We start from the raw sequence: 13,035 nt of genomic DNA on the forward strand, positions 1-13,035 counted from the left end.
TTAAAAGTGTTCTGGGTGGATTATTGTACACTTTTTCTATATTATGTGACACAGTCAATTTTTAAGTTTCATCTCTTTTTTTGTAGCTTTTCTAGTAATTATTTGATAGAGTACATAGACTCCCCTCTATAGGAAATGGTTCTCTACATTAATGACTCAGTTTTTTAAAAATGTGTGATAGGGAATAAAAAGTAAATTCTGTTTCCTAGATAGAGTAAGAATTTGTTAACATTTAGTTTGTTTATAGTTTTGGGATATTGTGAAATAGCTGCTATGAATATTATCATACACATCTTTTGGTGAACATAAACATTTCTTTCTGTGGCATATGAACTGGAGTAGTATTGCTGAATACTATATTGGGTGTGTATTGGCTTACTATATATACTGCCAAACAGTATTCAAAAGTGGTTGTATAAATTTATCCTTTCACCAGCTGTGACTGAGAGTTCCAGGGGCTCCACATCTTTTTCAGCTCTTCATATTGTTTCTTTCTAATTTTAGCCACTGTGGTGGTTTTATACTCGTATGTCTCGTTGTGTTTTTAATTTGCTGTTCCCTGATGACAAATGATCATGAGCTTTTCATATTCTCATCAACCATATAGATATCCTCCCTTGTGAATCTAAGTTTTTTGCTTAATTTTTTTAGGTTTTCTGTCTTTTTCTTAATGATTTGATAGAATTCTCTATTCTGGGGGTGCCAAAAAAAATATACACACGACTTATATTCATCTTTTGTTATTGGTATATATTGAATATTACAATTTTAACAGGTTTTTTCTTTCTTAAAATGTGTATACATTTTTTTGGCATTCTCTGTATATTCCAGATGTGCCTTTACCTGATGTATATCAATTTAGATATCACTATATCTATCTAAATAGATATAGCTATCTTCTTCCAGTCTGTGGATTGCCTTTTTATTTTGTTTTTTTTATTAGTTTCAGGTGTACAAAACAATGCACTAGTTAGACATTTCACCCCTCACAAAGTAAAAATCCCTCTCCCCCGATCTATTGCCCCTCGGACATCGTATATATCTATTACAATTCCATTGACTCTATTCCCTATGCTATACTCCATATCCCGTGACTATATATACATATATATAAAATTATAGTTGACATACAGTATTATTCAACTTCAGCTTCAGGTGTACAATGCAGTGGTCAGGCATCTACACCGTCCATGAAGTGGTCTCCCTAATAAGAAATGTGCCCATCTGACACCTTACAAAATCTTTACATTATTGATTATATTCCCCAAACTGTCTTTCATGTCCCTGTGGCAATATTGTAGTTACCAATTTACGCTGTCTAATCCCTTCCCCTTCTTCCTTATCTCCTCTTCCTTCTAGCAACCATCAGTTTTTCCTCTATATCTCTGAGACTATTTTTATTTACTTTGCTCATTTATTCAGTTCTTCAGATTCCACATATAAGAGATTATACGATATTTGTCTTTCTCTGACTGACTTATTTCACTTAGCATAATATTCTGTAGGTCATCCATATCATTGCAAGTGGTACAATTTCATTCTTCTTTATAGCTGCGTAATACTCCATTGTATAAATGTACCACAGCTTCTTAATCCAGGTGTCTACCAATGGGCATTTCATTTTTTTCCAAGTTTTGGCTATTGTAAATAGCACTGCAATAAAAATAGGGGTACATATGTTTTTTCAAATTAGCGTCTTGGATTTCTCTGGATAGATACCTAAGAGTGGAACTGCTGGGTCATAAAGTAGTTCCATTTCCAGTTTTTTGAGATACCTCCATACTGATTTCCATAGTGGCTTCACCAATCTGCAATCCCACCAACAGTGCACTAGGGTTCCCTTTTTTCCACATTCTTGTCGACACTTTTTGTTTGTTGTTTTCTTCATTATAGCCATTCTGACTGGAGTGAGGTGGTGGTATCTCATTGTGGTTTTTATTTGCATTTCTCTAATGATTAGTGAGCCTTTTTGTTTTTTTTAAATGGTGTTTTTTCATATACAGAAGTTTCTAATTTTAATATAATCAAATTGATTGGTCTTTTTGGATGTTTTTAGATTGTGTTTAAGAAATATTAGCCTTACCCACAAGTAATGAAAATAATCTCCAGTTTTTTCCTAAAAGTTTTATTGCTTTCCCATTCATATTTATATCTATAATCCATCTCAAATTAATTTTTGTATTTGGTGAGGTTATGGGTAAAGGTTTTTTTTTTTTTTCAATATGCATATCTAGTTGGCGCAGCACCATTTACTGAAAAGACTATCCTTTTCCCACTGAATTGGACTAGAACCTTTGTTGTAAATCAGATAGCCGTATATGTGTAGGTCTGTTGATTCTGTTCCATTGGTCTGTCTGTCTAGACTTACCTTGATAACAGTACTGTCTTACTGGTAAGCTTATATGAACATTGATATCTGAAATAAGTTCCTCCAGGTTTGTCTTTCTTACTGCCTTGACTATTCCAGGTCTTTCCCATACACGTTTTACAATGAGCTTGCCATTTTCTACCAGGAAAAAAACAAACAAAAAAAAGTCCACTAGAATTGCGCTGAATCTATAAACCAATTTGAGGGATAATTGATGACTGAAAATTCTCCCAATCCATAAAGTGTATCTTTCCATTTGTTTAGATCTTTATTTTCTCTCAGTATTATAAAGGTCTTACACGTTTCCTTTGATTTTGTCTTAAGTATTTGATGTTTGTTGGTACTGTTATACATGGTATTTTAAAATTTCATTTTCTAAGTGGCTTTTGCTAATATGTAGAAATTCAATTAATTTTTGCCTACTGATTTTCTGTCAAGAAACACTAGACATCTACATCATATTTTTTGTAGATCTACATCTACATCAAACACTACATCATATTTTTTTTGATGTAGAGAAACCTTATTTATTAATAATGACCTTTTAACTTCTTTTACAGTTTTTATATCTTTTTTTGGGGGATTGGTAAATTTTATCCAGATTTTATAATTGTTTTATTATTTTCACCAGAAAGGTTAATCTGGTATAAGCTAGCCACTCTGTCAAAAAAAACTGGCATTGAAGTCCTCCTCTTGTGTTCTTCAGTGTTCAGTCATCTCTTTATTTTCCTCCTCTCTCATCAGCAGAAGTCTCTTATCATTAGCCTTTCTCTGTATGGGATTGTTATCATTGGCTCTCAAGCATGTGCTACGGTGTTTCTATATTTTAAAAACATGCTCAATGCTATATTCTTCTTATTACTCTACTGCAGTGGTTGTTAACTTGAGGGCAGTTTTGCATCCTAGAGGGCATTTTTGGCAATGTCTGGAGACATTTTAGTTTGTCAAAACTGGGAAAGGGGCTGCTACTGGCATCTAAAAGCCAAGGATGCTGCTAAAATCTTACAGTGCATAAGATAGCTGTCCACAGTAAAGAACTGATTGGCTCCTCTTGAGAATAAAAACCCTGCCTCTTCTGTTTAGCTCACCTTCATAGCCAAACTTTTAAAGAGTTGACTATATGTGTTGTCTCCTTTTCATACTTTTTAAAAAGTTTTAATTTTTTTCATGGTAATATTGAGGTGATTTTTAAAGGTCAAATAGTGCTACAAAGCTTATAAAGAAAACAGTAATATTTTCCAGCATCCCTTGTATTTAGTTACATAGTTTTGGCCAGTTAGATGGAGATGAAATGAAGGTAGTTTTTCCTGGATAAAAAGACAAAAAATTAGTAGAGAGTAAACTCTTGATACTTATTCCTTATTCCTTCCTGTAACTTGGATGTAGCAGCTAGTATTGTTAAAAATAAATCCCCTTGGGTGTGCTCAGAGCAGGGGGCCTGAAGAAATGGCTCCTCTGTTTATAACACACCCAACAGGAATCCAGGGTCATTGTGACAAGGGGCACAAAACGTGTGGCCTTCCTATGAACAAACACCCTACATGTGGAAAAAAAGGAAGAAAAAAAAAGGAAAAAAGAAAAAAAAGAGGGAAAAAAGGGGGAAAAAATCCCTTACTTGTTTAAATTCTGTTTTTTTTTAGTTTTCTCTTGTTTGCAGAATACATACTCAATGAGCCAGACATTATTTTTTTAAGACTTCCCATGGTTGAGACTTCCTTTGAGCTCCAGAGCTCCAGTCTCATACATGTCCACTTGTATGAGATATCTCACAAATATATCAAGTTTAACATGATTAAAACTAGACCCTTCGTTTTCTACCCCAAATGTGGGTATGAGTAGAACCATGTGGCTAGATCTCCATTTACCCAGTTACTCAATCCAGAAAGTTGAGTCATCCTGTTCCCTCCCTTTCCTTGCCAGTGATTGTCTCTTAAGTTTCTCAGATCTGTCCATTCTCTCTGTCTTCACTGCCAAGACTGTACTTAGTCTAGCCTATCTGTCCTTCTAATAAACTGTAAGCTTTATAAGGGCAGGCATTATCTTCACTTTTGTATCTCCTGGGCTGAACACAGTATCTGGCAAGTGTTGTATTATATCACCAGGATCCTTACAGTAAACAGCTGACATACTCAAATTAGGATAACTCAAGGAAGACTTATTTACAGAAACTAATTATGAAGTTATGTGTAGGACATAGAGGAATTACCAGGGATAGTATAGGAACCAGCATCATGGGAGTTGTTTTCACTGCGAGGCCTCAAGGGAACAGGGGAGGAAGAGGTTACAGGAACCCAGGAGAGATTCCTGTACAGCAAGCTGCCTTTGGAGATTCAATGACCGTTGGTCCAAGACATGGCCAGCCTGAGAAGACTCCACAGGGGAGGAGCCAGGAAAACACATAACCCTTTCTTTCTCTGACTTCCTGCTGGGTTTAGTGAAAGGATGCCGGGTACCTGGACGTAGTTCATCTAGGTCAGTTTCCCAAGGACACAGAGCAGTATGGAGAAGGATGGTGAGTGGATCTAAAGGGACAAACAGAAGGTATCCGCATGTATGCATAAATGGATTCATGGACCCTTTGAAATAACTATGTAAACCAGAGGTCTGGAACCTCTGTCTTAACTTTGCTAGTGCTGAGTACCAGCAGTGTGTGAGGTTTATTTATATCTTATATAAATGCTACTTTCCTCTCTGAGATTTCTCTTAGAATAAAAGTATCCATCAGCTATTAGTCTCAATTTCAGTATTTCTCAATAGTGCTTCTCATTGTACTATTTCGAAACATAAAGCCAAATAGTCTTTATCATCAGATTCCTCTCTAAATAGTGTCATAGCTCTCTTTTCACCTTAAGAGACCAAGATCCAAAGTAATTTTAGACACTTTATACTCCATTCTGTTGCTAATATATGTAGGGAAGAAATAATGTCAACTTATTCTGATCACCCTCATCTATTAATTTTATTATTTTCTGAGACAGTTTCATAACATGCATTGTATTTGGAGTTGGGCATTGTCTGAGTAATTAAAAAAAAGCGTTTATAGCCCCAGTTATTTCTGAATGGGCGTTAACTGCAAGCCTTCTCAGTGAATCAGAACCATTGTATAGTTATGTTAGTATTTTTGAATAATCAAAATGATTTAAATTTTGGTAGATTGCTCTAATTTCACCTTTGATCTGTATTAACAATATCTTTTTGACAAGTGCCATATGTTTCCTCTGTTTTTATAATACATCCCCTCTCTAACATCAGATAACCTCATTTTTATTTTAGTTTTTTTTGACATTCAACATTATATTAATTTCAGGTGTACAGCATAGGGTTAGACATCTATATGATTTACAAAGCGATCCCCCATAAGTCTAGTGCCCACCTGGCATTATATATACATAATTATTACCATATCATATTCCCTATAATTTACATCCCCATGACTATTTTAGTTTTAAAATGTAATATCCATTTCACGACTTTTTACGATTTATTCTTATCGATCACATTTTCAAAGCTAAGCTTTAGGACTTACCCCTACTTTTTCTCTAACTTTATAGTTGGAGCAAAGTAGTATTTAGACAACATAGTTAACTTTATAGATAATATTTATCCTATTATTACTTTGTAATTCCTCTGAAGAGTCTGTTTGAAATAATAGAGCTTCCATTAAGGTGTGTTTTCATTTTTAAACACTGCTTTTTATTTATTGAATTCTAAAAATCATTTTTAAAGTGCATCAATTATCACCGTAAACCAGGTTCCTCCTACTGATGGGAGGAGTTATTTTTCATATTACCTGAAAGATTTAATAAGAAGACTTTTTAATATGTTACTGAGAATTTCTTCAGTGAGTATGACATTAACATGTTTCTTCATTAACCAGAAATCTCTATGGTCTTCTGTTCATCATTTTGAACATTATAACTATTCTATCATACTGAAAATGTGGAAGGCATAGGAGATTTGGGTACAATATTCATTCTTTAATTCAGTCAGACAAGCCTCCTGTTTACTGTCTTCTTTGGTAGGCTCTGAGGATTCAGAAACGAATAATGCACAGTCTCTGCTCATAGACATACAAAGAAATATCGTATGTAATAAGGGAAAAGATGTAAACAGTACTGTGTAGTCAGTATTATAAGTATTATAATCAGTGTATGCTTAGGTGGGTGAGTGACACAAAGCATAAGTCACATTTGGGGGATGGTGTCAGGGAAGACTTGTCAGGGGAGCAGACAGAATAACTGTTAAATAGGTGAAGGAACACTGATAAGTAGTAAAACACTAATAAAAAATATAGTCCCACACTGTAGGTTCTAAATATCTATTATTGTATTTAAAGATCAGTTAGTGACAAACTTAGATACTTGAAAATACAACTACTGTTGTGAGGTTATACAGTACTTGCTGATTGCCAAGTGAATGATGTAGTAACTAGCGTTTACTGAATTACTTTGCTATACACACTACATGTCTGATCGCATATGAGTAATCCTTACTAAGTCTCAGGTAGGTACTGATATTAAGCCCATTTTATAAAGACACAGACTTACAGAGGCAAAACCTTCGGAAGGTCACACAGCTAAACAGTTGTGTTGGGGCCAGAATACAGACTCACACAGATCAACTATAGAAACAGTGTTCTTAACCCTGAAACAATGAACATTAAGGTACAAATGCAAAGGAGAAAGTCAAGCTTGCCTGTTGGGTGCATTTGGAAAAGAATTATATATTAGATGGTGGGTATCATGAAGAATATCTGAGGTATGGGTGTTGGCATAAGTAAGGTTCATTGGGCCAAGTTTCCTTGAATTACAGACCGTTATGATTGAATAGGACCCGTAGAAGCATCAGGGAAGATCAGATTGGAAACTGAAGATGGGGTGGGAGCCATCTGTCAAGGATCCTGAAAATGAGCCTAATCTGTATTTGATATAATAGAGAGCCACTGAGATTATGGGAGCAGAGGAGTGACATGATTCAGTGTAACATAATGGCTAAGTTCTTGACTCCATTTTCCAATTTTGTGATGTTCAGCATGTAAGTTTACTACTTGTTATCTACAAAATGAGCCTGGTAATAATATCTACCTTACAGAGGTTAGTGTGTAAAGCTTGACATATAGCAAGTATTGAACAAGTGTTATTTATTGTTACTGTTATTATTATTATCAATGTGTTTTAGTAAATCTGAAAACAGTGCATAGTAGCCTTAGGCCTAAGCCTTAGGCCATTAGTTGAGAAATGCTTGAAATACAGTGGTAACAGGTAAATAGAAAGGAAAGGGCAAATACTAGGAATATTTTAGATGAGTATTATTAATGTTTTAAATTTATAAAGCTTTTAAAGTACTTGATATGGTTCTTCATGCTGTTCCATAGTATTTATGTGTTCGTTATTGTATCGATAGTTAAGAGCTGACAACTGAATGTAACTTCATAATTTACAAAGCACTTTCACATTATTGAATTTGATTCTCAGAACCATTATGTAAGATATTTCCATTTTATTAAGGCCCAGAGAGGTTAAGTAATTCATTGACAATCACACAAGTTTATAAAAGAACCAATTTAATACTTGAATTTTCATACACCTATTCTAGTGCTTTCTCTTTTGTATCATTTTATGACAAAGACTGATGTATAGCAGGCAACAATAGGAAAACTATTAGTACTTTGAGTTAGTATCTTTTCATAGGTATCTTCATCAATACCAAAAAATAACCAGGGCATGAAAGGGAACAGACACGTTCAGAGTCTATTAGTTATCTAATTCATATATAAACCCAGTGAGATTTGAATATAATCTCTGTTCAGTAAATCAAAATATTAAGTGGCTATAATTTGCCATTTAAAATATCTTTAGCAGACATGAAAATAAGCTCTTGCTTTTCTGCATCAAACTGTAGTAGGCATTTAGTATAGTCTGGGTTATTATAAAATATTTTACAATAGAACTATTAAGTGTTTTAAAATAGTATTATTCATGAAACTTTTTGAAATTTACCATCAGGCCAATGGTGGCAGAGTCTACATAGAACTATGCTTCGTGGTGTTCTGGGAAAAACCTTTCGACTTGTTGGCTATACTATTCAGTATGGCTGTATAGCTCATTGTGCTTTTGAATACGTTGGTGGTGTTGTCATGGTAAGTTTTTACATTCAAGAAAATAATTTCAAATACATATTTTTTTAAATTGAAGGAAAATGTTTTTCCCTTTATTGTAATTGACATTATTAATTTAATGAATTTAACAGTGTTAAAACAAAATCTTTCTAAATTTCGGGATGTAGGAGAATGTTTGTATTGGCACTGATATAAAAAACATTATTTTAAAAATAGTTCTGTATTCTGTTTCTGACGGGTACAAATGACCCTATTAATACTCTCATAATAATATTAACAATTTATACCACTTTTTGAATGCTACTTACTGTGTCGTCCCAGGATATATTTGATGGTTTACACTTATTAACATATTTAATCTTTATACTCTGTGAAATAATTATTAGAAATCCACTGTACATGTGTATATGATGAAACAGGCTCAGAAAGCTTAAGTAACTTGCTCCAGGTTCCACAGTTAGTAAGTAGATTTGGAATTTCAACACAGATATCTCCGCTTTAACAGTTTTCAAAACTCCTATTCTTAACCACTGTGTTTAACTGTCATTAAAACAAATGATTCTGCCTTGTGTCAGTATTAAAATGTTAAAGCTGCCCCCCCACCAGTGCATTTTCTTAATATTGCATTATGAATCTGTCAAACATGACTGTACTAACCTTTTGTCATGTAAATGAAATAATTGATTGTACGTCCAGTCAGTGGGTTTTGTTGGTGGTGTTGCTGTTTTTATCAGGTTTACCCTAAAAGATTCAGTCATACAACCTCAAGTTGAGCTAGAGTGATGCAAACAAATATATTTAACTGAAACTCCCCTTGTTAATATTTTAAATTTACATTTGGTACTTCCAGTGGGCTACAGAGGTAGCAAATATAAACTTTCATTGTGTTCTTTATTATTGTCTGCCTAGGTAGGAAGTTTTGAGTAAAAAGTTCTATGTATGCATAAGTGAACTGTTGTATTTAGATTTTTTAGGTGGCAATAATCATTTATTACAGTTTTGAGGTATATATGAGGATTATTGTTTTAAGACATAATATGAAAGTCTTAAAGTGAGTCTCATTATGCAAATACTCGTATTTTTCAGTAGAAAATATAACTTGCAGCCCCATCAATGAGTAAGCTATTCTCTTGGAAAAGAAAGAAAGATATCAACTCATTGAAAATAGTGTGATACCACTTAATAAATCACCGTCATTGGCAATGGATGATATTTGCCAATTGCAAGAAAATAAATTATTCATTTATTCATTCAACATATATTTATTGAACATTAACTTCATGAGCTCTGTTCTTAACCTTGGTTATATAGCTGGGAACACAAGAAACAAGTCTCTGGCCTCATGGAGCTTACATTCTATAGGATGGCCAAAATTTGGAAACATAGATAATCTTATTTTATTCATGTATTATAATGTAATATCAGTAAACCATTTTTAATATATTTGCCTGTGTTTCCAGACTTGCTGGTCACTGTGTAGAGTTGAACTTATCTGGGAACTGCCAGCTTGTTATGAATCATCCTCCAAGCTTGATGAACATTGGCTTGATTTTCTTTCTTTTAAGCCGGCTCAGATGATTTATGTTATATTAAAAAAAGATTTTCAACTCAAATTACAAAATTACCTCTCTTTTCAGTGTTCCGGACCATCGATGGAACCTACAATTCAAAATTCAGATGTTGTCTTTGCTGAAAATCTTAGTCGACATTTTTATGGTATCCAAAGGTAAATTTCTGTCATAGATATATTAAATTTATGGTGACAGCACACATACACGTTGTGTCTTGTGTGCAGTTTCTTAATTTTAAAAACTCTTATAAATAATTAATCACTAGCTAGATAAAATTTTGACTCAAATATTTTCTCTCAGTTTGAGAAATTTTAAGTTTCTCTCACATGCATAGTCTCTTGAGTCATTATGTTCCTGCATCATTGTCCAAAATAGAGAGCAGGCCCTTTTACAATGTACTTTGAAGCCTACTTTACTCTTTTGGGGCAGGGGTGGCTAGAATGTTTTGAGTGAAGAACTAGGGACTTGGGAACTACATTACATATCCAAATCATTGGTTTTAAAATTTTTAAATAATCCTGTATTTCTGTTGATAACTGTCTCATTCTCTATAGTCTATGAGGAGCACTGATGATTTTGACACTACAGCACGGTATATGCCAGGAGCCAGGAACCTTTCCTAGTATGCATTTCCTGATTAATTATATTACGTTGAAAAACTCTCTGGAAAATATTGTTTGCTACTAAAAAAATTTTTAAATCTTAACTTCAAGTGGTGTTTCCATTTCTGTGATAATGTTTATTCTACTTCACTCCATGAGTATTATGCCTTCTTAATGGATGTCAAATTATTATTAATTTAATGTATTTTCTAAAGGTTATCTCTCTGATTCTCCAAAATTTTGGATCCGTTAGTTTTTCATAATTCTGAAAAAAATATATTTATACCAGGTTTCATCTCTATTAAGTACACATTTGACTCACTCGAGCTGGTATTTAGCTTATGGCGTAAATAGGTTTAGACACTCGTCTTTTATTACTGACCTTTTCTACAGTCTGTTTCTACATTCCTGAAAAATCATCAAGAATAGTGTAAAACTGTTCTTTGTATTTACTGATCTATCACCATCTTAGATTCTATACAGAGAAACTATCTCTTGGTTAAATTGCATGGTCTAGCATGGTCCCTAGGTAATTCTTCAGATCTTTCACCCATAACAACTTCAAGATACCTAATTAATAGATATGGGGGTTAGAAAATAAAACTTGTAACAGATTGTGTTCTAGTTTCCTTTTCTTTTTAATTTGTATTAATCTAATATATAGTACTTAGTTTTATTGGAGATGTAGCCTGAAGACTAACTTCTGCCTTCCATGCTAATGACATGATTTTACTCTCATAGTTCTTGAGCATCCGTAACAAGGAGAGCTAAACTTGTTGGCTAAATAGTTTTTGAATGAATAGCTCAGGGTTCTCTCTCTCTCTCCCTCTCTCTGATAGATACTCTTCATTCAGATGGGTAATACAAATAACTACATTCAGTAAATTAAGATTCTTTGAAGGTTTCTTTTGTATTCTATTCATTTAGGGGGCCCATTAGGTTGAAAGACAGCTCAAAATCTGGTATTTTTATGGGACATACCAAAGTAACTTTTACAAAAGAGGCAGTCAATTGGTAACTTCTACTTTAAAAATATTACTGCCCTGAGTATTCTTTTTCTTTTATCTGTACAAGAACTCTGAGATTTCAGGAGAAACCTAGCCCCTGGCAAGAGATAACTCTTGCTTGCTACCTGTTTCTAAAGCTAGATAGAATAACCATCCATTTTAGGCAGAATGAAAGTCAGCATATCTGGTACTAATGTACATAGATATTTTTTCAGTCAAAGGCATACTTGAGACAGTAACAGACTCATTACTACTTATTCTTTCAACAAATAATTAATGAGCACCTAATTTATGTGTTGTACATTATAGAAAATGTAAAGGTGAATAAGATTGATGCTTCTTTGCAAAAGCTTAGAATCTAGTAGATTAATATGGATGTTTATAACTATAAATGAAAAAGGAAAATTTAGGTCTTAGTTCTATCAAGTTTCTTTCAAAACCCTACTGGAAAGAGTTGAGAGTCAAAGGGATATGTATTTTGATCTAAGCTCTATGCGTGAATCTGGTTAGATCACCAGAAATATAGTCTGCATTAATATTGTTTTTTATAAAATCACTTTGACAGAATTACGATTTTTGTGTTACCATTCAAGTGCAGAGTTTAAGGGTTATATTGATTATTTTGTTGAAAAACTTAAGCTGAATAAAATACCCACGGAAAACATTTCTTTCTGCAAAGGTAGACAAAATCCACTTTGTTAGTATGTTATACTCTTTGCAAACTTGTTCATCTGAACAGTTCCATTGACATAATTCTAGTTGATTGGAAATATAATAGTTTATCCCATTTTCGAAAAATGATAGTCTGATAATTGCCTCCGAATTATAGAATTTAGTGTTTTAATAGCTTTCAACTCTTACCAAGAATAGCTTCAAGGAATATCTGTTCTGAGTACTGTTTCTGTTTTTCTATAAAATCTTTGATGCAGACTGGTGTCTTTTATTTCCTTACATAAGTATCTTTCTTGTATATTCCTCTTTGATTTAGTTAAGGAAAATTTTGTTCTAACTACCAAACTAAAATTAATTTTATTAGTTAATGATTGCCATGTAATTAATCATAATTTCTTTTTTGACATGGCTACCAAAAATTTAGAATTCATTTTAATATATATAGCGATAACTAGGTTTTTGAGTTAACCATCATCTTCCTTTATATTTATGGCTTTTAATATTATTTTTATATATGCATCTTAATTATTAACATCAAATTGTTTCTGAAACTAGGTACAGATAATAAGTAAATATATTAAATCCTTTCAAATGTGTTAGTCAACAGAATTCACTTATTTTTCATTTTAGCAGAAAGAACATTTTGTTCTGTTTGGTTGAGGCATTAGTCCTACATTTTTGTCTGCTTCCTTTCCAC

The 13,035-nt window shown here is 33.2% G+C and overlaps 1 protein-coding gene and 1 non-coding gene across 5 annotated transcripts in view; both read left to right on the plus strand.

Annotated features, from left to right (window-relative positions):
* Positions 1–13,035, plus strand: part of IMMP1L (inner mitochondrial membrane peptidase subunit 1) — a 105,557-nt gene that overhangs the window by 32,485 nt on the left and 60,037 nt on the right. For all 4 annotated transcript variants that reach the window (XM_033119876.1, XM_033119877.1, XM_033119878.1 and 1 more), the window contains exons 3-4: positions 8,374–8,507; positions 10,124–10,212. In XM_033119876.1, the coding sequence (XP_032975767.1) occupies positions 8,374–8,507; positions 10,124–10,212 (223 nt within the window). The remainder of the gene's footprint in view (positions 1–8,373; positions 8,508–10,123; positions 10,213–13,035) is intronic.
* Positions 3,784–3,913, plus strand: LOC117031383 (small nucleolar RNA SNORA11). The gene has a single exon (XR_004424529.1). It is a non-coding gene; the product is annotated as a small nucleolar RNA SNORA11 (small nucleolar RNA).

The sequence above is a fragment of the Rhinolophus ferrumequinum genome, chromosome 11 (genome assembly GCF_004115265.2).
Source record: "Rhinolophus ferrumequinum isolate MPI-CBG mRhiFer1 chromosome 11, mRhiFer1_v1.p, whole genome shotgun sequence".
Lineage (NCBI taxonomy): Eukaryota > Metazoa > Chordata > Mammalia > Chiroptera > Rhinolophidae > Rhinolophus > Rhinolophus ferrumequinum.